At 41.2% G+C, this 26,183-nt stretch overlaps 2 protein-coding genes across 6 annotated transcripts in view; one reads left to right on the plus strand and one right to left on the minus strand.

The window, feature by feature from the left end:
* FARP1 (FERM, ARH/RhoGEF and pleckstrin domain protein 1) overlaps positions 1 to 9,623 on the plus strand; it is a 217,819-nt gene extending 208,196 nt beyond the window's left edge. For 3 of the 5 annotated variants that reach the window (XM_056555628.1, XM_056555629.1, XM_056555627.1), the window contains exons 25-27: positions 4,521 to 4,628; positions 6,371 to 6,522; positions 8,836 to 9,623. In XM_056555628.1, the coding sequence (XP_056411603.1) occupies positions 4,521 to 4,628; positions 6,371 to 6,522; positions 8,836 to 8,917 (342 nt within the window). In that variant the 3' untranslated portion in view covers positions 8,918 to 9,623. The remainder of the gene's footprint in view (positions 1 to 4,520; positions 4,629 to 6,370; positions 6,523 to 8,835) is intronic. The other 2 variants (XM_056555631.1, XM_056555630.1) reach the window with 1 other exon arrangement.
* A 1,146-nt stretch (positions 9,624 to 10,769) lies between these two features.
* The window catches only part of STK24 (serine/threonine kinase 24), a 62,506-nt gene continuing 47,092 nt past the window's right edge, over positions 10,770 to 26,183 (minus strand). The window contains exons 8-11 of the mRNA XM_056555632.1: positions 26,007 to 26,130; positions 24,688 to 24,756; positions 17,789 to 17,925; positions 10,770 to 12,001 (exon numbers count right to left, since the gene is read on the minus strand). Coding sequence (XP_056411607.1) covers positions 11,965 to 12,001; positions 17,789 to 17,925; positions 24,688 to 24,756; positions 26,007 to 26,130 — 367 coding nt within the window. The 3' untranslated portion in view covers positions 10,770 to 11,964. The remainder of the gene's footprint in view (positions 12,002 to 17,788; positions 17,926 to 24,687; positions 24,757 to 26,006; positions 26,131 to 26,183) is intronic.

Genomic DNA, 26,183 nt, shown 5'->3' on the forward strand with positions numbered 1-26,183 from the left:
GTGAAAATTTAGCATTTTTCTAACTTTGAAGCTCTCTGCTTGTGAGGAAAATAGACATATCAAATAAATTATATGTTGATTCACATATACAATATGTCTACCCCCTTAAGGACCGGGGGTTTTTCCGTTTTTGCATTTTCGTTTTTTGCTCATTGCCTTTAAAAAATCATAACTCTTTCAATTTTGCACCTAAAAATCCATATGATGGCTTATTTTTTGCGCCACCAATTCTACTTTGTAATGACGTCAGTCATTTTGCCCAAAAATCTACGGTGAAACGGAAAAAAAATCATTGTGCGACCAATTTTTTAAAAAAAAAGCAGTTTTGTAACTTTTGGGGGCTTCCGTTTCTACGTAGTACATTTTTCGGTAAAAATGACACCTTATCTTTATTCTGTAGGTCCATACGATTAAAATGATACCCTACTTATATAGGTTGGATTTTGTCGTACTTCTGGAAAAATTCATAACTACATGCAGGAAAATTAATACGTTTAAAATTGTCATCTTCTGACCCCTATAACTTTTTTATTTTTCCGTGTATGGGGCGGTATGAGGACTCCTTTTTTGCGCCGTGATCTGAAGTTTTTAACGGTACCATTTTTGCATTGATAGGAATTATTGATCGCTTTTTATTCATTTTTAAATGATATAAAAAGTGACCAAAAATGCACTATTTTGGACTTTGGAATTTTTTTGCGCCCACGCCATTGACAGAGCGGTTTAATTAATGATATATTTTTATAATTCGGACATTCCCGCACTCGGTGATACCATATATGTTTATTTTTATTTACACTGTGTTTTTTTTTTATTGGAAAAGGGGGGTGATTCAAACTTTTAATAGGGGAGGCGTTAAATGATCTTTATTCACTTTTTTTTTTAAACTTTTTTATTGCAGTGTTATAGGTCCCATAGGGACCTATAACACTGCACACACTGATCTTTATCATTGATCACTGGTTTCTCATAAGAAACCAGTGATCAACGATTCTGCCGCATGACTGCTCATGCCTGGATCTCAGGCACTGAGCAGTCATTCGGCGATCGGACAGCGAGGAGGCAGGTAGGGGCCCTCCCGCTGTCCTGTCAGCTGTTCGGGATGCCGCGATTAGCCGTGGCTATCCCGAACAGCCCGACTGAGCTAGCCGGCAACTTTCACTTTTAGCCGCACGGCTGAGCGCGCGGCTAAAGGGTTAATAGCGCGCGGCGCCGCGATTGGCGCTGCGCGCTATTAGAGGCGGGTCACTATGACGCCGGGCCCGCCGTGATATGACGCAGTAACCCCGCGTTATATCAGGAGAGCAGGACCAAGGACGTACTGGTACGTCCTTGGTCCTTAAGGGGCTACTTTACGTTTGCATCATAAAGTTGACCTATTTTTACTTTTTGAAGACATCAGAGGGCTTCAAAGTTCAGCAACAATTTTCCAATTTTTCACAAAATTTTCAAAATCTGAATTTTTCAGTGACCAGTTCAGTTTTGAAGTGGATTTGAGGGGTCTTCATATTAGAAATACCCCATAAATTACCCCTTTATAAAAACTGCACCCCTCAAAGTATTCTAAATGACATTCAGAAAGTTTTTAGGAAGCCCCTATGGTGCCAGAACAGCAAAAAAAAAAAAAAAAAAAACACATGGCATACCATTTTGGAAACTGCACCCCTCAAGGCACGTAACAAGGGGTACAGTGCGCCTTAACACCCCACAGGTGTTTGACAACTTTTCGTTAAATTCGGGTGTGTAAATGAAATTTATTTTTTTCACTTAAATGCAGTTTTTTCCCCTAATTTACCATTTTTACAAGAAGTTATAGGAGAAAATGTCCCCCAATATTTGTAACCCCATCTCTTTTGAGTATGGATACCCCATGTATGGATGTAAAGTGCACTGCGGGCAAACTACAATGCTCAGAAGAGAAGGAGCTTTTGGAGAGAGAATTTGTTTGGAATGGAAGTCAGGGGCCATGTGCGTTTACAAAGCCCCCCCATGCTACCAGAACAGTGGACCAACCCCCCCTCGTGACACCATTTTGGAAACTACACCCCTCACGGAATGTAATAAGGGTTGCAGTGAGCATTTACACCCCACTGGTGTTTGACAGACTTTTGTAACAGTGGGCTGTGCAGTTGAAAAATTTCATTTTTCATTTTCATGGACCACTGTTCCAAAAATCTGTCAGACACCAGTGGGGTGCTCACTGCAACCCTTATTACATTCCGTGATGGGTGTAGTTCCAAAATGGGGTCACATGGGGTGGGGTGGCGGGGTTCCACCGTTCTGGCACCATGGGTGCTTTGTAAACACACATGGCCTTCAATTCCAGCCAAATTATCTCTCCAAAAGTCCAATGGCGCTCCTTCTTTTCTGGGCCCTGTAGTGTGCCAGCAGAGCACTTTATGTCCACACATGGGGTATTTATATACTCAAAAGAAATGGTGTTACAAATTATGGGGGGCTTTTTTCCTATTACCCCTTGTGAAAATGAAAAATTTGGGATAACACCAGCATTTTAGTGAAAAAATAAAGATTTTTAATTTTCACCGAAAATTCTTCAAACACCTGCGGGGTGTTAAGGCTCACTATACCCCTTGTTACGTTCCGTGAGGGGTGTAGTTTCCAAAATGGGGTCACATGTGGGTGTTTTTTTTTTTTTTTTTGTGTATGTCCGAACCGCTGTAACGATGAGCCACCCCTGTGCACATCACCTCAAATGTACATGGCGCTCTCACTCCTGAGCCATGTTGTGCGTCCGCAGAGCATTTTACGTCCACATATGGGGTATTTCCGTACTCAGGACTAAATTGCGTTACAAAAATTTCTGGGTCTTTTGTGACCCTAAACTGTTGCCTTGAAATACAAGAGGGCTCTGAAGTAAGAGGCATTTGAGGCCTAAATTAGGGATTTGCATAGGGGTGGACATAGAGGTATTCTATGCCAGTGATTCCAAAACAGGGTGCCTCATGCTGTTGCAAAACTCCCAGCATGCCTGGACAGTCAATGGCTGTCCAGCAATACTGGGAGTTGTTGTTTTGCAACAGCTGGAGGCTCCGTTTTGGAAACAGTCCCATACCAGATGTTTTTCATTTTTATTGGGGGTTAACTGTGTATATAATGTTTTACTCTTTATTATGTGTTAGAGTAGTGTAGTGTAGTGTTTTTAGGGTACATTCACATGGGCGGGGGTTCACAGCGAGTTTACCGCTGGGAGTTTGAGCTGCAGCGGAAAATTTGCTGCATCTCAAACTTGCAGCGAGAAACTCGCTGTAAACCCCCGCCCGTGTGAATGTACCCTGTACATTCACATGGCGGGGGGGGGGGGGGGGGCAAACCTCCAGCTAAACTACAGTGACAGCAGAAGGGCATGCTGGGACTTGTAGTTATGCAACAGCTGGAGGCATACTACTACAACTTCCAGCATGCCCTTTGGCTGTCCGTGCATGCTGGGGGGTTGTAGTTACGCAACAGCTTAACTCAGTGTTTCCCAACCCGTGTGCCTCCAGCTGTTGCAAAACTACAACTCCCAGCATGTACAGTCTGTAGTGGAGGCACACGGGTTGGGAAATGCTGAGTTAGGAAACAGACAATGTTTCCCAACCAGTGTGCCTACAGTTGTTGCAAAACTACAATTCCCAGCATGCCCAAATAGCCGAAGGCCAGGAGATGTGCAGGAGCCGTCTCTGACATCTCTGTGTGTACCGTAGCACTGAGGGATGGCAGGGATGGCTCCTGCACATCTCGCAGCCCGTCTGCAGAGTGATGCCAGTCCGGGCTTCTTTTAACATATAACTCCGTCTGATTCTCTCCCCGCTACCCTAACGTAATGACAGGGACACTGCTTTACATCTCACCCGCCCGCACCGCACATCTCCTGCCCGCTTACCTGCTACTAGACTACAACTCCCAGCATGCCCTCACTGTAAGGGCATGCTGGGAGTTGTAGTCTCACAACAGGTAGCGGGCGGGAGAAGAACGGCGTGGGCGGGTGAGAGACGGGGGGGGGGTTATGTAAAGCAGTGTACCCATCATTAAGTTAGGGTAGCGGGTATAGAACCAGACGGAGTCCGGGCGGCTGCAGATTGATGACACACACACATTTCTGGATGGGTCGAGTGATTGGCCGGGACCGGGCAGCCAATCAAGGAATCCAGCAGGAAATTTGATCTTACAGTAGAACCTAGAAAAACTCAGTGGCTTTGTTGCAACTTTTTGTGCGACTTTCACTCTTGATAAATCCCTGACCACTGCAAAGTGAAAAATAAAATTTACTTTCATAAGCTCTTTTGCAGCTTTTTGCTTACTGCCAAAAGTCGCACAAAAATTTGCTTAGGCGCTTATGCGACTTTTTGTGTGACTTTTGTAAGCAAAAAAAAAGCTCTAAATCCCATGATAAATGTCCCCCAATGTCACTATACCTGTAATGATTGTCAGTATCCGATATATTTGCTCATATACAGTATATTTATGTTCATGTTTTGTAACTTGTCACTGTTGTAAATATTTGTTCACTTCCATTGCAGAATCAGCTGTCAGGAAATCTGCTTAGAAAATTCAAGAATAGCAATGGATGGCAGAAGCTTTGGGTGGTGTTCACAAACTTCTGCCTATTTTTCTACAAATCCCACCAGGTAAATCTATAGCAGTGCATCAGAATAAACACTGTCACAGTGCTACATTGATCTGACCCATAACTATCTCTCTATAGATAAAATAATGGGTTTCTATGTGATGGAGCACTCATTTTACATGTACATTTGATTCATCAGTTAGGGCACGTTCACACTACAGAATTTCAGCATGGAATTGCGCTCAGAGATTCTGCTGCACAAACCTAAACATTGGTGTCTTCCATTGACCAATTTACACTGTGGTATTTCGGCTGGGGAAAAATCTGCAGCGGAAATTGATCTGCCAAAAGAATGAACAGGTTCATTCTTTCAGCAGAATCCACAAGCAGAGTCCCTTTCTTTAAAGTGACACCACTAACCCTTCCTTGATGCACTGGGTGTAGTTGCCAGGACGACTTCCATCTCCTCCTGTAGACCAGCCAGACCACCAAGATCCAGCCACCTCTCAGCATTGAAGCCAAATGACAGTCCTACCAAGTCACATCGCATGTTCGAGTTCTCGCATTGGCCTTGATGCAATTGTTAACTCATTTACATTACAAAGGTATTTTTAGCTATGGAAGTGGCAGGGCAAATGTGGCATTACTGTCCCTTTATTTGGCACTACTCGCCTCAGAAAATTGCCCTAGAAATAAGCGCCAATTTCTTTTACCATGGAGCATAAAGGTCCTGAAGGAATTAAGCGAGGAAAAGTATTGCAGAAGGGGATTAAAGTGCCCAGCATGGCAAGAGGCTGGGTAAGTAGAGCCCATGCTTCACTGCCACCCCTGCCTACTTGCATTCTCCTTCCCAATTGGACTGATCCCACATGAGAAAGAGGACATCAGCTGGACTTGCCTGGGCTTTTGCCATGATTGGGAATGCCCCATGGACACTTGAATCTCATTTGCATAATACTAAAAAGCTTGCATCCCGTGGATGAAGATTTTAAGATTTGTGTAAACATGGTTCATAGGCAGGTTTCATGTACACCTTTGTGGCAGGTTTTAATTTAGTTTTTTTTTTAACCAAAAATCTGATGTGAATTCAAAAGTAATGAGAAATACAAAGGACGGACTTAAACTGCTAGATTCTCTTCTGATTTTGGGTAAAAAAAATAACTGCCACAAACAGTTTTGTGCAATATCTGCCTATGAGGGATTTTTATACAAATCTTTAAATCTACGTTCATAAGCATATGGCTTCATAAGCCTAGTCGTCATGATTGCTGGCATACCTTATGTTGGGGCCCTCAACCTGTAAACCTATATTTAGACTGGTTAAGATTTAACACAATCTGTAAATGTATGTTGTTGGAAGCTAAGAAACAGAGGAAGAATTAGCATTGTAATCACTGGACATAGTGGTTGTGCCTGCATGATCACCTAGAGAGAATGGTCAACTGTGCGGTGACAACCAGGATTGTGAACATGACTTTTATCTAGTTGTCTATCCCATTTGATGCTATGGTTGTTCTCAGAATGCTACAGTGAAAATTGTAAAAAAATAAAAATAAATCACTGTGTCCCTATGGCCCAAATAAGGTTTTGTTTTAAGGAATTACAGTGGTCTGTCCTAGCTCTCAAAATATAAATAAAATACATATTAATAGTTCACAAATTTACATTTGCATTAGTTTACTGAGTCTTCTGGTTCCTCAAACCACCACTGAGAAAGGGAAGAAACAGGAATTGAATTGCATCTAGGTCTTTCCAAAAGTGAACAAGGAACCGTTCTATACCGTATGTGTTTGTTTCTTTCAGGACAGCCACCCATTAGCCAGTCTCCCATTGCTTGGATACTCACTCACCATTCCCTCTGAATCAGAGAATATTCACAAGGATTATGTCTTCAAACTGCACTTCAAGTCACATGTCTACTATTTCAGGGCAGAAAATGAATACACCTTTGAAAGGTAACTGTAAGGGACTGTGTTAGTCCATAGCTGAATTAGCTTAGTGTTTTATTAGTAGAGTAACGGCATTCTTCATAGTGCAGGAAGGCTGTCACATTTTATTTCAAATGCAACCTCTGATTTTATGGAATCTTGTAGCACACAGTGCAGATTTTGTTTATACGTTTCACTTAAAATCTATACATATTTAAGCCCTTGGCAATTCTCTGTGCATTTCCAACAATCATGGAAAAATCAACAAACTGATTATGGGGTCCAGGATAAGAAATGAACTATGCCATTCCTTTCCATAAAGTGTGTTTGGTTTGCCAGCACATATTTACTTAACTTAATGGAGCTGAAGTGCAATATCAGACCCAACCCATGGACAGACATGGTGCTGTTTCTTGCCTGGGACAATTCCTTCAAAGTAGCTATGGAATGGAAGAACTAGGTTAAAGGAGTTAGCTGTGTTAGGCTGGGTTCACATCACGTTTTTACCAATACAGGACCGCATACGGCTGGGAGGAGCTATCCTTGCCGTATACCGCCCGTATATAAGGCTGGGTTCACATAGCGTTTTTGCCATACTGTTTTCAATCCGTTTTTCTAAAGAAAACCGTATGGCAAAAAAACGGATGGAACAGTATGGGAAAAAGTAAACCGTATGCGTTTTTAAACAGTATACTGTTTTTAAAAGTGCATACAGTTCCGTCCGTTTTTATAGAAAAAAAAACCATACGTTTTTGAAAATTCTGTCCATTTTTAATGGGAGGGGACTTTAGGATTCAAATGTGCATGTGCATGTGCAAAGTAAAAACGTAAACGATTTTCCCATATGGAACCGTATACATGTGCGTTTCCGATTGATGTCCATGTTAAAAAAAAGTATGCGGTTGCAGTACGGTTTTTAACCCGGAGTCAAAACCGTGGTGGACGTCAATGGGAAACGCACATGTATACGGTTCCATACGGAAAAAACGTATACGTTTTTACTTTGCACATGCGCATTTGAATCCTAAAGTCCCCACCCAACACCCCTCCCATTAAAAATGGACAACATTTTCAAAAACGTATGTTTTTTTTTTTCTATAAAAACAGACGGAACTGTATGCACTTTTAAAAACAGTATACTGTTTAAAAACGCATACGGTTTACTTTTTCCCATACTGTTCCATCCGGTATTTTCCCATACAGTTTTTGATAGAAAACGTATGCGGGAACCGTAGTTGAAAAACGTAGTGTGAACCCAGCCTTAGCTGGGCCATCATTTTTATTTTATTTTTTTTAATTATTCTCTGGGAGGTGCTTCAGGGGCATAACATTATAGGCCTGCTCAGCCAATCAGTGGTGGCCCGACACTATGTTTCCAGACCTGGAAGCACGGAGGAAGGGAAGTGTGTGTTTTAATTTTACTTACTACCTCTCTAAGGCTTCTTTCAGACCATAAAATGTATCAGTTTTAAAGATCCGTTTGACGTTCTGTTATGAAAACCCTGAAAATCGTCTGTTAAACGGCCGTTACAAAATCCCATACGGCTGTTAGAAAATCCCATTAAAGTCTATGGGATTTTTACATTATCCGTTTTAACCCGTTATTTATTAATTTTATTAACAGACATTATTTTGTGACGGAAGGTGGTAACGGGAGAAATAATGCATGCACTATTTCTTTTGTTCATTGTCCTGTCACAAAATAACATCCATTATTAATAGCAGGCTATAACTGGTTAAAACGGAAATGTAAAAATTCCATAGACCATAATAGTATTTTGTAACGGCTGATTTTCAGGGTTTTCAAAACGGATCTTTAAAACGGATGAATTTTATAGTGTGAAAGCAGCCTAAGCAGAATAATAATAAATGACAACTGCCCATAAGACTAGATAACTTTTTTTCATATGGTTGGTTTTACCGCAGGATAGGTCATCAATATTAGATCCACAGCTTCAGTGTAAGCAGGTTGACGCTTGTAAAAACCATACTATTTGTAGAGATTGTGCAAGCTGCTGTAGCCTGGACCTGTTCACTTGAATGGGATGATGCTATAGTACCTTGCATTGCTGCTCATTAAATGTCTTTGTTTTCTTAGCCAGTTGCACAACAAATAAACGTGTATTCTAGCCTATTACAGGATAACAAACAAGTACAGTATTAGTGGTGCATTCTCTCTGCAATTGCTTCTTTAAACATATTTCACATTGTTAGAAAGGTTTTAGAACTCAGATCTTACCTGCTGGACAATTTATATAAGCTAGCATGGTATACTCCGCCACTTTTAGTTTAGTGTGGTAATATGTATGACTTGGTGTTCACTATTATTCATCATTACAGGTGGATGGAAGTCATTCGAAGTGCCACAGACTGTGTTAGTCGCTCCCGACTCTTGAGGCATAAGGAATCCCATTTGTACTGAAGTCAGAACATTCCCAGCCCATGAATGCCAACTGCTTTCCGGCAGCAATTTGATACCAGCCATTGCGGCTGTTTTGTATAGCCAGCTGCTCTGTGCAGGACAAGAGACTGTCTCCCTATGACTTTATACACCTTTGTCTGGACAGATACTTTTTAACTTTTTTTAATGGTGACCCCCTTCCTGCTGTGAAGTAGATCACTGCTGGCAGCTGGTAGTTGGTCTCATCTTGTACAATACCTTTTGACATTCTGTTTGACTTTTGTGTGCCAACATTAAAACTTGTTGTCTCTAGTATAGTGGCAAATGATTAAAGTTTTATTTGTATCCCAGTTTTTAAAGTTGCTATTGAATTTAAACGTGTGCATACATACAATGAGAGGTCAATGTTTTTTAAGTTGTAAAGCTTTTGTCAATGCAATATTCATGCAGTGTAGCGGTTTTCAGAAAGGTTTACATTACATACAAAGCACTTTAACCACCTTCATTGTAGATACCAAGCAGCAGAAATCATTGTACATTATTATAGCATAGTATATATAGACTGCCAGTAGTTGTGGTCTCTCTGCTATAATTTCTTTTTACACCAGACATTTTCATTTTTCTTGCATTTTGGTTACAAACTTTGCTGTATGATGATTAGATCTTTTTATGTCATGGAGAAGCATTGCAGTAAACTTTTTGCCAAAAAACAAACCTGTTGTGTTTTCTTGGTGCTATGCACCAAGTTTGTTGGATTGCGAGTTCAATTGTATGTACGAGCGGTTTATTTTAGTGGAGACGTACTGTGTTTATGGGTGGATGGGTTTGCCACTTCTATGTTCAAGAGCTGCGTGTCTTCGTGCCATGCTGGGCGGTTGGGTTACTGAGGTCAAATATACCACACCAAGTTCTGTGCATTAACCCTTTACTATTTATTAGGACTGTACAGAGCATGTGGTACCACAACTCTGGTGGTATTCTTTAAGACAATGACCGCAGCTAATTATTGTTTCTCAAATCAAAGCAGCTCTCAAAAGAATTGAGGACCACTCAATAAGTCCATCATTACCCTTAAGTAATTTCATGTAATAAAAAAGGGGGAAAAGGCAGAGCATTATTATAGGGTAATAACGTACTATGAAGTATAGAGTGCACAACAAACAGCTGGTATAGCCGCTCACCTGAGTGGGTTGTGGGGTAGTCACAACTCCATGCAGAACCAATCAATCCCACTGCAGGGAGACTATGTATATGGAACAGCTGCAGCACCGAGTCACTGTGAATATACCCCACACGAACCGTGTAAGGGGGTCACAAGACAATGCAGACTTAAAAATATATATATATATATATAGCCAAGATATTAGAGATGAGCGAACTTCCAGTAATTCGATTTGTCACAAACTTCTCAGCTCGGCAGTTGCTGACTTTAGCCTGCAGTTCAGCTTTCAGGTGCTCCGGGGGGCTGGAAAAGGTGGATACAGTCCTAGGAGAGTTTTCTAAGACTGTATCCACCTTTTCCAGCCCACCGGAGCACCTGAAAGCTGAACTAATTTATGCAGGCTAAAGTCAGCAACTGCTGAGCTGAGAAGTTCGTGATGAATCGAATTACTGTAGGTTCGCTCATCTCAAGGTGCTCATTCAATCATGGATGCGATTATATATGATAAACCTGCTTTATTTCATCCAACACAAACGCGTTTTCGGAGTACACCTCCTTCATCAGGCACAAGGACATGAATGGAACTCATTCATGTCCTTGTGCCTGATGAAGGAGGTGTACTCCGAAAACGCGTTTGTGTTGGATGAAATAAAGCAAGTTTATCATATATAATCGCATCCATGATTGCATGAGCACCGTGAGACAATATCTTGGCAATATATTTTTTTTCAAGCCTGCATTGCCTTAAGTAATTTGGTACAGAAGCAACATATTGATTTTGCAGTTACACATCAGAATAAAGCATCAATATCTGAATGGTGGGGTGCTGACAACTGGCATCCCTGTCAATTTAGCTGTTTAGCAAAGCTGTCCAGGGCTAGAAACCGCATCCCAGCTCCAGTTCACTTCAAAAGGGAAGGTGCAGTAACCCTGCATGATTAGATCCATGGTTCTGGCCCCATTCACAGTGCAGATCTGGCCATGGTGGCTCTGTGTCATCACAGCCTAGGTCACATATTGATGGTCTATCCTGAGGATAGCCCATCATGTGTAACTGGAAAACCCCTTTAATTACAGCAATGTATGGCCTTTGAATCCATCTATATGTGTTTTAGTAGTAATAGAAATGGATACGAGCAGTGGAATGAAGAAAAGCCTCCTTTTATCTGCTGGTATTTATCCATGTAGAAAATAAATATGGCTAGAAACACAGGACTCTCTTAGGTGTGCCTATGCATATTCTAATGAAGAACCAGCAATCGGGAGTTGAAGTGTCAAAACAAGGATAGAGACATTGTGACAGTACCCAACTTTAGTCTTTTTATAACAAATGTACATTCAAAGCTTCAGCAAACATTAGCAATACTGTATTTTTTTTACATTGCAAAATCCGTAGAGAAATACATTGGCTTCATTTAGCATTAACCTCTCAAAGTAACAGAAGTAGAAAAGAACTTCACCTTCCATGTCTTACTATATACAGGTAACATTAGGTTAAAATGTAAGCACAGTCTATTAAATAAGTAATCCAGTAACATTATCTACAGAAGCGCCCTCCTGCAGACACAGAGGCTCTGGGCATGCTCAAGGAATTTCTGTAAAAATGATGCTATATACATCTCTGTACACACAACCTCAGCGCAGCTTTTACACCACCTCCCAGAGGAGCTGCCTGCTAAGAGAGAGATACCTGAGTATTCAAAATATTTTCATTTGCTTTATCACAGTACATATTATACATTTGTCATATTTGCACTATGATTACAAAAAATAAAATCATAAAACTATAGCTTTTAGTGAGTGTTCAGCGGAGTCACTGATCATTAAAGCTACATCCACATTCTGTGACTCTAAAAGAAATTGCGATGGAGAGAGAGAGACTGAAAAGTCTACGGAAAATAAAACCTCAGTGCGTTGATGGGTCTGCTCCATTCACAGAGTATCTGGAAGAATAAAAAATAAGTCATATTAATCACCTCTAATCCATACACTGCTCACAAAAAGTATAATGATGTAAAAGTAAGGGTCTGCTATGGGACCACACTGTACCTCCATGTGCTGTGTACTCTTACACATAGGCACATGGAAGGATTTCTAATTGGAGAAACTTAAAATCATACACCGGAGGTATTCTCTCATACAGAAATGCTTCTACAATACAGGACCCCTCTAAGGCACCTTAGACAACAAAGTGGCCAAGATTCACTACATCCACCCAACAGGTTAGTGATTGCTTTTGGGGCACAAAGGCTTTATCAGACTCAGATCTGTACTTCACTACTGTTCAGTCCATGTACACAGAAGTGCATGACAAGTACTCGCACTTTATTAAGATACACACATCAGTTTTCTGGTGTAGCCAAGTTCCAATTTTTGGTGCCATAATTTGTGGGGTTTTGCCATCTGTGCACCTCTAGCAGCACGAGAAGCAAGCTGGCTTATCAGGAGATGTGACCTCATGCAGTCTGACAGATTTACTATCATTTACATCAGTTTGACTTCTGTTTTCTATGTCAGCTTGTAGTTGGAGTAGATTCCAGATTATGACAGACAGTAAACGGTGTGCCTTACTCCTGTGCACCTTAACATTAGAACTAGCAGTGAAAAATAGGTTCAAACTAATTTCCCCGTTTCATGTGCTAAAACCATGGGGGGGAAAAACATTTTGCATAAAAAAAAATTTTCCTGAAAAATTGGGGAGAAGTTTCAATGCTGGATTTTGGTCTCATCATTTTACTGAATGAAGAAAAAGAAAAAAATATTTACTAGGTCAGTCGGACTAACTTAGCTGTAAAGGGGGAATCAAATAAATGTCCATTAAGGTCGATCTGAGAGGACAGGAACAATCATCTACTGTAACAACAACAAGATGGAGCCTAGCAACTACCAAACTCGACAAACTTTTTCCCCTAGAGACAGAAATGCACATTGCTCTTTGACCCCTTAAATGGGCATTGTCAACAACTTTATTTTTTGATATGTTGTAGTACTTATGTACTACAACATATCTCTAATATACTTTTATTTTTTTTCATTAAAAAGGTTCAATTTACATTTAAAAACCGGCCACTGAAAAAGGACTGATTTTGGAGTGGCAATCAGTCCTTTTTCAGTTAGGCTGCACTGGCTCCCTGCCTGTCAATCAGACAGGCGGGAGCGAGCGCATTGGCTCCCCGGCCACTGGCTGGGAGGCCACTCCTCCCGCACATCGCCGCCTCGATGCCGCCACTGTCCCTGCACGCCCGCTGCCAGACTCTGCAGTAACTGCAAGTGTAATGAGAGAACGGGCTAGTGCTGTAGCGGGGGGGGGGGGGGGAGGGGGAGGAACTGGCTAGTGCCATAGCGCCGCTTGTAACTAACTAATAGTTTATCTACACAGGGTGCCTCCAGCTGTTTCAATACTACAACTCCCAGCATGCCCTGACAGCCAATAGATGTCAGGGCAAGCTGGGAGTTGTAGTGGTGAAACAGCTGGAGGCACCCTGTGTAGATGAACTAAGGGCGGGAGTCCCCGCCAGCAGGCATCAGTGACGTGGTGCCTGCTGGGGAAGTCTGCCTGGTAGTGAGCACACTGCCAGGCAGACAAAAGACATTTTTAATATAGTAAAAATTAAAAGCAGGGAGGGGGTTAGGGATAGATTGGCAATAGGTAGGGACAGAAAAAAAAAATAGGATGGTGGGAGCTACCCTTTAAGGACTCAGGGTTTTTCCATTTTTTCCTCATCACCTTTTAAAAATCATAACGCTTTCAATTTTGCACCTAAAATTTCATATGATGGCTAATTTTTTGTGCCAATTCTACTTAGCAGTGACATTAGTCATTTTACCAAAAAATATTCATGGCGAAACGTAAAAAAAAATCATTATGAGACTAAATTGAAGAAAAAAAAATGCCATTTTGTAACTTTTGGGGGCTTCCGTTTCTACGCAGTGCATTTTACGGTAAAAATTACACGTTATCTTTATTCTGTAGGTCCATAGGGTTAAAATGTTACCCTACTTATATTGGTTTGACTTTGTATTATGTCTAAAAAAATAAAATAACTACATACAAGAAAGTTTATACGTTTAAAAATGTCATTTCTGACCCCTATGAGTTTATTTTTCCGCGCACGGGGCAGTATGAGGGCTCAAGATTTCATCGGTGCCATTTTTATATTGATCGGACTTATTGATCGCTTTTTATTCATTTTTTCATGATATAAAAAGTGACAAAATACGCTATTTTGGACTTTGGGATTTTTTTTGCGCGCAAGCCATTGACTGTGCGGGCTAATTAATTATATATTTTTTATAGTTCAGACATTTCCCCACGCAGTGATACCACATATGTTTATTTACAGTTTTTTTTTTTTGCCCCTTTTTTTTTTTTTTTTTTGCTGCAGTGTTATAGCGCCGCCCCCCCCCCCCCCCCCCCCCCCCCCCCAGTGGCTATTACACTACATACACTGGTCCCGATCAGCCCGACTGAGCTGCTGGGAAGCTTTCACTTTCATTTTAGACGCGGCGATCAACTATGAACGCTGCGTCTAAAGGGTTACTAGCGCGCGGCACAATGATTGGTGCCGCACACGATTAGCCCAGGGTCCCGGCTTTCATTAGCCCCCGGGACCGACCTGGTATGACACGGCGTGACCCCGCGTTATATACCAGGCGCAGTGTGTACAATTACGCCCTGCGTCCTTAAGAGGTTAAAAACTGCATTCTCTGCATTTGCATTCTTTTCCAGAATTTGCTGTCTTCAGATGAAATTGGTGGACTTACAATTTCATCTAAAGACTACATATTTTCATCACAAAAGAATATTTTCCATACTGCTTGTTTTTTTTGGGGGGAAAATTTTTAAAAAGTCTTTTGTAGGAGCTGCAGCTCTCAGCAGCGGCAGTATTCTCCTCTTGTGGAGCGCAGCTGGGAAAAGGACGCATCCGTGATATCAGGGGTGTCCCTGCACACAGACGTCTGCTGCTCTTGAAGCGGCAGCGTCCCTACCCTGGCTGAGTTTACTTGGGGCAGCAGCCAATCCGGAGCTGCACCACCAGAGAAGGAGGCATCCCTATGAGATGACAGGAGGAGGTGAGTAAGGGGGGCAAGATGGAGGACCTGGCATGTCCTCACTCGAATATAAGCCGAGGGGGGCTTTTTCAGCATTAAAAATGTGCTGAAAATCTCAGCTAATGCTAAAGTATATATGGTGTATATTGTAGTACCTTTACTGTGTAGACTTAAGTTGGGGGGGTCAGTCTTATATTTATCATTAATATCTTACATATGTATAATTAAATACAACTGTTTATTTTAACCTTATTTTTGTTTAATTTTTTTAGGAATCGAATGTACCAATTTTGAAAAACTATCCTCCCCTTATATATCTATAAAACATGGAAATCAAGAAAACCAAGAAAAGAGCGACATCCCCTGCAGTATAATATATAATTAAAAATACCAAGGGAGAGAGTATATATAAAAACACATACAAAGTGCCAAAAAATGTGTATACAATAGCTGAAAATATACAGACATATATTATAATAGTAAAGTGTTAGTGCCATGTGCCAGCATGAAAAAAGGGGAAAAGCAAAGTATAGAAACCCTATGTGCAAGGCAGAGAGTTAGTGCAGGGTCCGGCGGGGATACCACTCCAACACGCATTTTGGCACATACACTTTCGTCTGGGGGTTTATCAATTTAAAGAACGGACCTTTTATTATTTTTACCGCACTGCCATTTATTTGTGCCTAAAACATACATTCAAAGGCTGTGTATTAATAGCATCCTAAGGAAACCATGGTGCTAATGTGAACAAAGCCTAAAAGTTTTGAGTATGTATGTTCATAGTTAAACAGGTTATTCAGCAAAAGAAACAACCTGTGTATGGTGTCAAAGTATAATCTTACAAATATATTCATTAGTAGAGTTGACTGAACTTAGGGTATCATTTTAATCATATGGACCTATAGAAAAAAGAGAAGGTGTCATTTTTACCTAAAAATGTACTGCGTAGAAACGGAAGCCCCCAAAATTTGCAAAATGGCGTTTTTTTTCAATTTTGTCTCAATGATGATTTTTCTGTTTCGCCGTAGATTTTTGGGTAAAATGACTGATGTCTTTACAAAGTAGAATTGGTGGCACAAAAAAAAAAAGCCATCATATGGATTTTTAGGTGCAAAATTGAAAGAGTTATGATTTTTTAAAAGGTAAGGAGGAAAAAACGAAAGTGCAAAAACTGAAAAACCCCTGGTCCTAAATCATAATTCTTTCAATTTTGCACCTAAAAATCCATATGATTGCTTATTTTGTGTTCCACCAATTCTACTTTGTAATGACATCAGTCATTTTACCCAAAAATCGACAGAGAAATAGGGGGAAAAAAATTATGCGACAAAATTGAAGAAGAAGCACCATTTTGTAAGTTTTGGGGGCTTCCGTTTCTACACAGTACCTTTTTCGGTAAAAATGACAACTTCTCTTTATTCTGTAGGTTCATACAATTATAATGATACCCTACTTATATAGGTTTGATTTTGTCATACTTCTGAAAAAAATCATAAATACATGCAGGAAAATGTATAAGTTTAAGATTGTCATCTTCTGACCCCTACAACTTTTTATTTTTCGGTGTACAGGGCGGTATGGGGGCTCACTTTTTGTGGCGTGATCTGAAGATTTTAGCGCTACCATTTTTGTATTGTTCGGACTTATTGATCACTTAAAAATATGCTATTTTGGATTTTTTTGGGGGCATTGACCGTGCGATTTAATTAATGATCTTTTTATAATTCGGACATTTCCGCACGCGGCGATACCACTTGTTTATTTTTATTTACGCTGTTTTTGTTTTTTTTATGGGAAAAGGGGGGTGATTCAAACTTTTAATAGGGAAGGGGTTAAATGATCTTTATTAACTTTTTTTTTTTTTGCAATGTTATAGCTCCCATATGGGGCTATAACACTGCACACACTGATTTCTTACATTGATCAATGGTTTCTCATAGGAAACCATTGAACGATTATTTTGCCGCTTGACTGCTCGTGCCTGGATCTCAGGCACTGAGCAGTCATTCGGCGATCAGACACCAGTAGGCTGACACCTCGTGTCCTACAGCTGTTCGGGATACCGCGATTTCACCGCGGCGGTCCCGAGCTAACCGACAGTTTAGTTTCACTTTAGACTCGGCGATCAATTTTGAATGCTGCATCTAAAGGGTTAATATAAGCCACAGGTTCTGGCCGTGTCCCCGCGTTATAGAACGGGAGCGGACTCAGGACTTACAGGTACGCCCTGGGTCCTTAAGTGGTTAAAGACACACTGCACTATGGTTTAAGGCAGAGGAAAGCCTTGTAGTTTGTCAGAACAGGCTTACTGGTGTTTTATCTGAGGAAAGCTTCCTTCTGCCTTAAAAGCTTATGAGCAGTAATATGACCTCCCATCGTCACATAAATGGTCTGGTCATCAGCAGACAGGAAGGGAGCAAACTGCTTTCAGAGAATGTGATCGGGCGCCACAGCTTCAAGCCTTATAGCTCAGCTGATAAGGAGAGATCTCTGCACTATGGGTAATAACATTATATTAGTAAGTTGCCTTATTAAACTTTTTGACACCATACACAGGCTGTTTCTTTAGCTTATCAACCCCTTTAAACTTGTGTGTATATATATATATATATATATATATGTGTGTATATATATATATATATATATATATAGTTTTAATAGAATGGATAGGGTATTACCTTTGAAGGCGCATAAGAAGCTGTGATACCATTGAGTCAGAGATGCCTGGACAGGCCTCCTCAGCTAAGTAAATTGCCTCTCGTAGTTCCTCTATAGATCCGACATTGCCACCACTGGCTTGACTTCTTTCTTTTAACTAACAAAGAATATGCCATGTTATTATTACACAACACATTGTTCCACTTAACAAATTTTACCAATTTGAGTTTCAATCCATATTTAATCATTATGGCTACTATTACGGTTGCTATGTAAACAATGTTCACTTTGTGGTCATAATGCAGGTAACAAGTCACTACAGTTGGGAGAGGTTAATTGTTCATTACCTGCAGAACATCTTTCCTTGTGTACATGTTACATTGCCCCTGTGGACATTTCTATGACATTTTTCTCTGAGCATCTCTACTCTATTAAAACTGGCAATAGAGCTCTACACCTTATCTCCCATTTTAGAGATGCCCACAGAGGTGAGGTTTGCAGGTCTGGAAATGGTTAATCCACTTAAGCTAGGTGAAGATAGGCATATAATTCTTCTCCAGTGTAAAGCGAAGTGGATTATCTAACTCAAAGCACTTGGCCCTATCAGTCTAAATGACCGGAATGATTTGAGTTTGCTGTAATATGATTATATATCATTCTATGTTGTTCAAGCTTCTATTTGCAATAGGTTATGTAGTTGCACTGAGGGGTGTGTCACTGGCCAGAGGGAGCACGATGCCATGTGAAACATTCATTGCCCCCTTTTTCTGCACGCCCCTGGTGTTTGTATGTCCTTCCCTTCTGTGGATTCATGCTTTGAAAAAAAAAAACCTTCTGCATTCCTGCCGCTTTTCCTTCTGTGATGGGAGGTTGCTATCTACGTTCACTCTTTGTGAGGCCTTATTAACCATAAGAGTTGGGCCACATGAAGTGTATACATCTCAATTCCATGGTGAATCCACAGTAAGATCTGCACTTGTAATATGCCTATTTGCTGCATATTCACTGCAGATTTCACCCTGCAATATTGAAAGGTGGAACCCATTGTAAAAACCTACAGTAAGACTAATATCTAACAACAACAAATGCCTAGTACTGAGACAAGTCAATAGAATGGTTAATTGATGGCCCACTCCCAACCATGTCCTATAAAACCCTGAAAGAATCACCAAATGTATTGTTTTTTCATCTTGGATAAAGGTATTCCGAGACAGGTGGCCTTTACAGTAGGCATATGCTTGGTCCTTTGGGTCATAAACCAGACGTTTTTCTGGTACCTCAGCCATCCCTCCCTGCCGTATAACAGCGTATACCTGTGTCTCCTACAGCAGCGATAATCTTCAGGGTGAATCAGTGTGACTGCCTTTGCAGACTGCAGGCGGTGGTAGAGGAGCAGCAGCACCTCTATTATGGGGACTGGAGGTAAGTCCTGCTGACATACTGCTATGTTCTTCCTGTGCCGGCTCTGTTATGGGCAGACAACTAGAAATGCATCTGCTTCGATGCATTTGCAGTCCTACCTGCAGAGCGAAGGAGGTGCTGCGCATACATGGGGTCTCGAGATTATGCGGGAACCTTTAATAATTACCTGCAAATGCCATCTCAGTTTACACTCAGCGGGGGCAGCCGATCCAGTGAAGTTGTAAGGTACTGGGGGCTCAGTCTGAGTGTAGCTTTTTGGAGAGAGGCTCATGTGGTTCTGATGCAGGATTCCTTTTCCTTTCTAGGATGTCTAATCCAGAATGAAAGAGGAAGGCCAGGCATAACTACTAGCTTCAAATGTTTTCCACCATTATCTGAATCCTGAGATCAGGATTTGTGTGCTAAATGTAAATCATTTGAGCATTCCAGCCATATGGACCCAAGGGTCTTTCTCAACTGGTTTAATCAAACAGATTTTTAAAATTACTTCTCTATCTATATAAATAGATCTTAATCCTTCCAGTACATATCAGCTGCTGTATGCTGTGGAGAAAGTTGTATAGTTCTTTTCAGTTTGACCACAGTGCTCTCTGCTGACACCTCTGTCCATGTCAGGAACTGTCCAGAGCAGGAGAGGTTTGCTAAGGGGATTTGTTCCTGTTCTGGACAGTTCCTGACAGATTCACAACAGATGCCTCGAGCCTGGGATGGGGAGTATTTTTGGGAGATTCTTGGGTACAACAAAAAGTGGGAGCTGGAAGAGGCAAGAATATCCTCCAACTTAAGGCAATTAAGGCTCTCAAGTGGGCTCTGGTCAACTTCAAGCATATTCTAGTACACAAAGCAGTTCAAGTCCAAACACATGGCCCTCCATCAACTTACTACATAAACAAGCAAGGAGGAACAAGGAGTTAACTGCTTCAGAAAAATGCTCTCAGATCATGAAGTGGTCAGAAAGGAGTCTTCTCTCCATTACAGCAGTGCACATCAAGGGGTATTGAATGTGGCCACAGACTGGTTGAGCAGGAACATCATCCACAAGTTTTTTATATATAATATATATATATATATATATATATATATATATATAAAAATAAAGAGGGGTTAGCTCCTCAAGGCACAACAATCAGACTTGTTACGTTTTGTTAGCTATTTAACTCTTTCCATAATCCAGATTGCATGGCTACACATCAGAATACAAAATTGGCACAGTTCTGCTTCACTGTTGACATTTGATCACCCAACCTTTATAGACCGACTGTCAATTGGAGCCAAAGGATATACATATTTCCACTGATATCCCTAATCCTGAGAGTGGTAAGGAAAATACAGGAGAGCTAGAGCCATCCTTCCATACTGGCCTCAATGGCCATGGTTTCAGCTCACATTGGAGCCATCGACCAGAGACCTATAGAAACTTCCAAAAGATATTCTCTAATAAGGGATGCTACACCCAGACATGAACAGACTTCAACTAGCAGCATAAAAGATTAAAGGGGTATTCCAGGAATTTTTCTTATATGACTATGCTACAGGGGCTGTAAAGTTAGTGTAGTTCATAATACTGTGTCTGTACCTGTATGTGACGGTTTTCTCACAATTCTTATGCGATTTTCACTCCAATATTTATTTTTAACAGCATACAAAATGACTGTTGTCTCATATTTTTCCCAGCTTGCAATGCGTCAGAGACCCGACTCGCTAGTCAGCTGATGACAGGGAGTCTGTCTGCTTCAATGGGTGGAGCGATCGCTTGGTGAGAGAGAGATCAATCTGCAACTAATGCAACAGCTCTAGGCACCCTGATTGAAAACCACAGGTCTTTTGATGGATGCAGCTCATTTATGTTTCAATGGGTGGGATGGCTGATGTGTGGGAGGGACGAAAATGGAACTATGGGATTTGTAGTCAAAAAAAGAAAAGTGAAACAGAAAATAAAAGTTCACAAAAAATTAGCCACAGTGTTATGGTAATCTCACAACATAGCCCTTTAGCCCCAAGACAAGCGCAGATCCTTCCTAAGTATGCCCATTACTGCCTGCCAGGTACGTACTAAAATCACCTTATGGTGGATAACTCCTTTAAAGGAAAACAGTCACTTGTTCATCCAAACTATAATCCGAAAAACCGGGTTAGAGGGCGGGTGAACAGGAGACCAATGCGGGGTCTCAGACTGCTATACTTACCTGCAGTCCGGAACCCCGATCCTCCAAAGGTCCCCCTCTTTCAGCGCTGGGTTGTGCTCTGGAGACGGGCCCGACGGATGGATTTTAGTATTCATAGGCGCCAGTCACGTGAGCGCTCATTCCTACTGGGTGCTTACGTGACCGGCGCTTATGTCAGCACAGGAAGACGGGGACCTTCTGAAGATCGGGGCTCCGGACTGGTAGGTATAGCAGTCCGACACCCCACACTATAACCCAGTGTATCGGGTTATAGTGCGGGTGAATGGGTGACCGTTTTCCTTTAAATAGCATCTGGATCAAGAGCTCTCTCAAAAAGTAGTCAACACCTTACTGGCCTCTAGAAAACCTTCCACTAGAAAGGTATACTCCAGAGTTTGGAACCTGCATTTTGGTTGGTGCTCAAGAAAAGCAAAGGTCACCTAAGCTTTAAGAATGGCTTAAAGCCTAATACGTTAAAGGTGCAAGTGGAATCAATGTCAAATTAGATGGGTTCCACTGGTGTCCACAATCTTTAAAGCAGTAAATAAATTGAGACCTGCATATCATAATCTGATTCTGTACTGGGACCTTCCACTGGTTATAAGGAGGTTATGTAATCAACTTTTACACCAATGGGTACCGATTTCCTGAAGTGGATTTTATTTAAAACCATATTCATTATATCAGCTAGGCGGGTGAGCGAGCTCCAAGCCCTATCCTGTAGGGAGCCGCACTTGAAGTTACTTCTGGAAACTGTGGGAATCTCAAGAAGGAAACATGCACCTTCTGGATGACAAAAACATTTAATAACAAAGAGCTATCATAGCTAACTTGGAGAAGACAGCTTCATTCAGCTTTCAGAAGGACTCTTTGTACAATTTTAGGACCCAAATAAAAGGGAGAAAGGCTACTATAGCAGATGGCTAAGAGACACTATTAGAAGTTGTTACTCGATGGAGGGAATCCAGTCTCCACTGCTCCTGAAAGCTCACTCCACAAGGCCAGCAGCTGCATCTGGGACTGAGAAGTATTATGTTCCTATGGATCAGTAATGCAAGGCAGCCACGTAATAATAATTATTTAATATTATTATTTTTATTTATACAGCAAACAAAGATTCTGCAGCTCTGAACATTCAAACTGGTCCCTGTCTCCATTGGGGCTCACAATCCAAACCTATCAGTAGGTTTTGAAGTGTGGGAGAAAACTGGAGTACTCGGTGGAAACCTACGCAAACATGGAGAGAACATACAAACTCTTTGCAGATGTTGTCCTTGGTGGGATTTGAACCCCAGCGTGGCAATGCAACAGGGCTAACTACTGAGCCACCGTGCTGCACATGGGCTTCACCCACGCCCTTCATAAAGCACTACAGGTTGGATGTCTCCACCTCTGATGGATTAGCCTTCGGCCTGAGTGTAATTCAGCTGGTAACCAATAACTATCCCCTAATTCTGCCTCACTGCTTTGCATGCCCAAATTGTGTGTTGCCTTAGGATGACCAGTAAGTAGAAAATGTACCTTTTCTGATTTTTTTTTTCTATAGGCAGCACAAATGTACCCACCCAATAAATATTCACATACTATACAAGTGTTATACTATACACAGTACTCTCTGCTGACATCTCTGTCGATTTCAAGAACTGTCAAAAGTAGGAGAAAATACCCATAGCAAACATATGCTGCTCTGGAGAGTTCCCAAAATGGACAGAGATGTCAGCAGAGAGCACTGTGCTCATGATGTCAGCAGAGAGCACTGTGTTCAAAAAAGAAAATAATTTCCTCTGTAGTATTCAGCAGCTAATAAGTACTGGAAGGATTAAGATTTTTTATAGAAGTAATTTACAAATCTGTAACTTTCTGGCACAAGTTGATTTGAATAAAAATAAAAAAAGTTTTCCACCAGAGTACCCCTTTAACTCATTTATGTGCTGCCTACAGACTCCAGGAAATCAAAATTACATTTCCTTCATCCACAGCTAAAATCTGTAGCAATTCTAGTGAAAGAGGTTTAAATGGGCACTGTCAGATTCAAAAACTTTTTATATGTTGTACATCTTGGCAAAACATTAACCGAATATACTTCATAAAAAATGTTATTTCATATTTATAAAAATCATGGCTTATAAAATCATGGCTTTGTCCAGGCTGAAGCACAGGCATGGACAAAGTCCTGTAAGTGAGGGTGGGCTAGCACTCCTCTGTGCTCTCTCCTGTCTGACAGGACTCCTCTGTGCTATCTCCTGTCTGACAGGACTCCTCTGTGCTCTCTCCTGTCTGACAGGACTCCTCTGTGCTCTCTCCTGTCTGACAGGACTCCTCTGTGCTCTCTCCTGTCTGACAGGACTCCTCTGTGCTCTCTCCTGTCTGACAGGACTCCTCTGTGCTCTCTCCTGTCTGACAGGACTCCTCTGTGCTCTCTCCTGTCTGACAGGACTCCTCTGTGCTCTCTCCTGTCTGACAGGACTCCTCTGTGCTCTCTCCTGTCTGACAGGACTCCTCTGTGCTCTCTCCTGTCTGACAGGACTCCTCTGTGCTCTCTCCTGTCTGACAGGACTCCTCTGTGCTCTCTCCTGTCTGACAGGACTCCTCTGTGCTCTCTCCTGTCTGACAGGACTCCTCTGTGCTCTCTCCTGTCTGACAGGACTCCTCTGTGCTCTCTCCTGTCTGACAGGACTCCTCTGTGCTCTCTCCTGTCTGACAGGACTCCTCTGTGCTTTCTCCTGTCTGATAGGACTCCTCTGTGCTCTTTCCTGTCTGATAGAACTCATCTGAGCTCTCTCCTGTTGATGGCACTCCTCTGTGCTCTCTCCTGTCTGACAGGACTCCTCTGAGCTCTCTCCTGTCTGATAGGACTCCTCTGAGCTCTCTCCTGTCTGATAGGACTCCACTGTGCTCTCTCCTGTCTGACAGGACTCCTCTGTACTCTCTCCTGTCCGATAGGACTCCTTTGTGCATATTTAACGCTAAGGTCTCATGCACATAGCTGTATGACAGTATAGATACATATTGTGCAGTGTTTATACTATTTGGTGGAAAAATGCCATGGAGGATAACATGGAGGATAATTCTGGTGCATTCAGATAATATAACATGTGAAAAAAAAAAAGTGATTGGCTTCTGCTCTTAGAAAGCAGGAAAAAGTAATTCCTTTATTTATAATGTGTCTTGCTATGAGAGGAGAGATGTGCACATTTTACATATCAGCCCCCTTATACAAAAAAAAAACATGTATTCCACATAATGAAAAGGTATAAAAGGTATACTATATCTGTCAGGAAAGATGAAAAATACCACTAATAATAAATACACATACGGCACCAACTACATACCTCAGCAAAGAGTGGTGACATTATTGTTGACAAGCACTGGGATAAAGGTCTTTTTTGTATGTCTTTAGCCTTAAGGATAAAACAAAATAGAATACATTTTAATGAATTTAAGTTCTGATTTTTTTTTTTTTTGTGAAGAACTAATGCAGAGCCATGATAGATAACATTACTAAAGATTATAATAGGATATTAATAGGAGAGTGTTCAATAACACTATAATTGGACACAACTATTTATACAATTGCCTATGATCAGTCATATTTCCAGTGCCTCTAAACAAGAGGTTCACTGCTACAGATCTGCTTTGGCAATAGTAAGGCCGGGTTTACACTGCAGAATGTCCACACAAAAACTCTCCGTGTGGACATTCTGATATGCCAGCGCTAGGTATCTCATAGACGGCAATACATTTGGTGCTGAGTCCGAAACAATGGACATTCTTTCTGCGGACAGTGGAATCGGAATGTCTGGAATTGTGCAAGGCGCAGCAGAATCCCATTGAATTCAATGGGACTCTGCTGCTGTGGAATCTCCTTGCGGAATTTCAATGCGGAATTCTGCACAGAAATTCCGACATGTGAACATAGCCTAAATTTTCCTTTTGGCTCTGTGGGAATATATATATATATATATATATATATATATATATATATATATATATATATTCACACACACATACATACATACATACATTTACACATACACACACTGAACAAAACAGAGCCTAAGATGCCAATTGAAAAGTTGAAGATATGCAAATAACATATTCACCTAAAATGTCTGCGATTGAAATGCCGGCGAACATTTGAGGCACAGCGTCGTAATCAGGTGCAAGGAGTCATTAGATCTGCAGCTGCTCAACTTCTCACCCCTTAAGTTGTCACATCTAGAGGCTGGGGAGCTTTCTACTAGATTAAACATATCTCTTCCTTACGTTCACACACTGGTAACTGGCAGAGGGTTACCCACTACCATTTACTTGTATGAACCTGCGGACAGTCCACGATAGTGGCAGACTTGCAGATTGCCAGTGGAACAGTTAAAAACAATGGTAGTGTAACTCGCAGCCGAAAACCCGCTGAACGTTACGAGTGAGTGAACATTACCTTAACCGGCAAAAGGGGTGATACCCCAAAGAAAATCCCTCATGTTTATCAAAATGTCACAGTGTAATCCAGTGTAAGTTATTTTCCACTTCATATGGCTTTTAGCAAACATATTTGCTGCTGGATTTTCTTTTCTGTTTTTTTTAATGCTGCTTTTTCATAAAAATGCTATGTATGAAACCAAACTAAGTGTGATAGTAACAGATAACAAACCTCATTTTCCACTAACTCCTCAAGTTGTGCTGAACCATTATTCATCTTCTTAAGATCTGCCTCTTCCATTGTAAAGTACCATGGCCCTTTATCACTTCCACCTGAAGCTTGTCCTTCATCTTCCCTTTAGAAAAACAAAAAGAATTATCAGGATTTACCAATACAAATATCGAAGGC

Source organism: Hyla sarda, chromosome 2, assembly GCF_029499605.1.
Source record: "Hyla sarda isolate aHylSar1 chromosome 2, aHylSar1.hap1, whole genome shotgun sequence".
Taxonomy (NCBI): Eukaryota; Metazoa; Chordata; class Amphibia; order Anura; family Hylidae; genus Hyla; species Hyla sarda.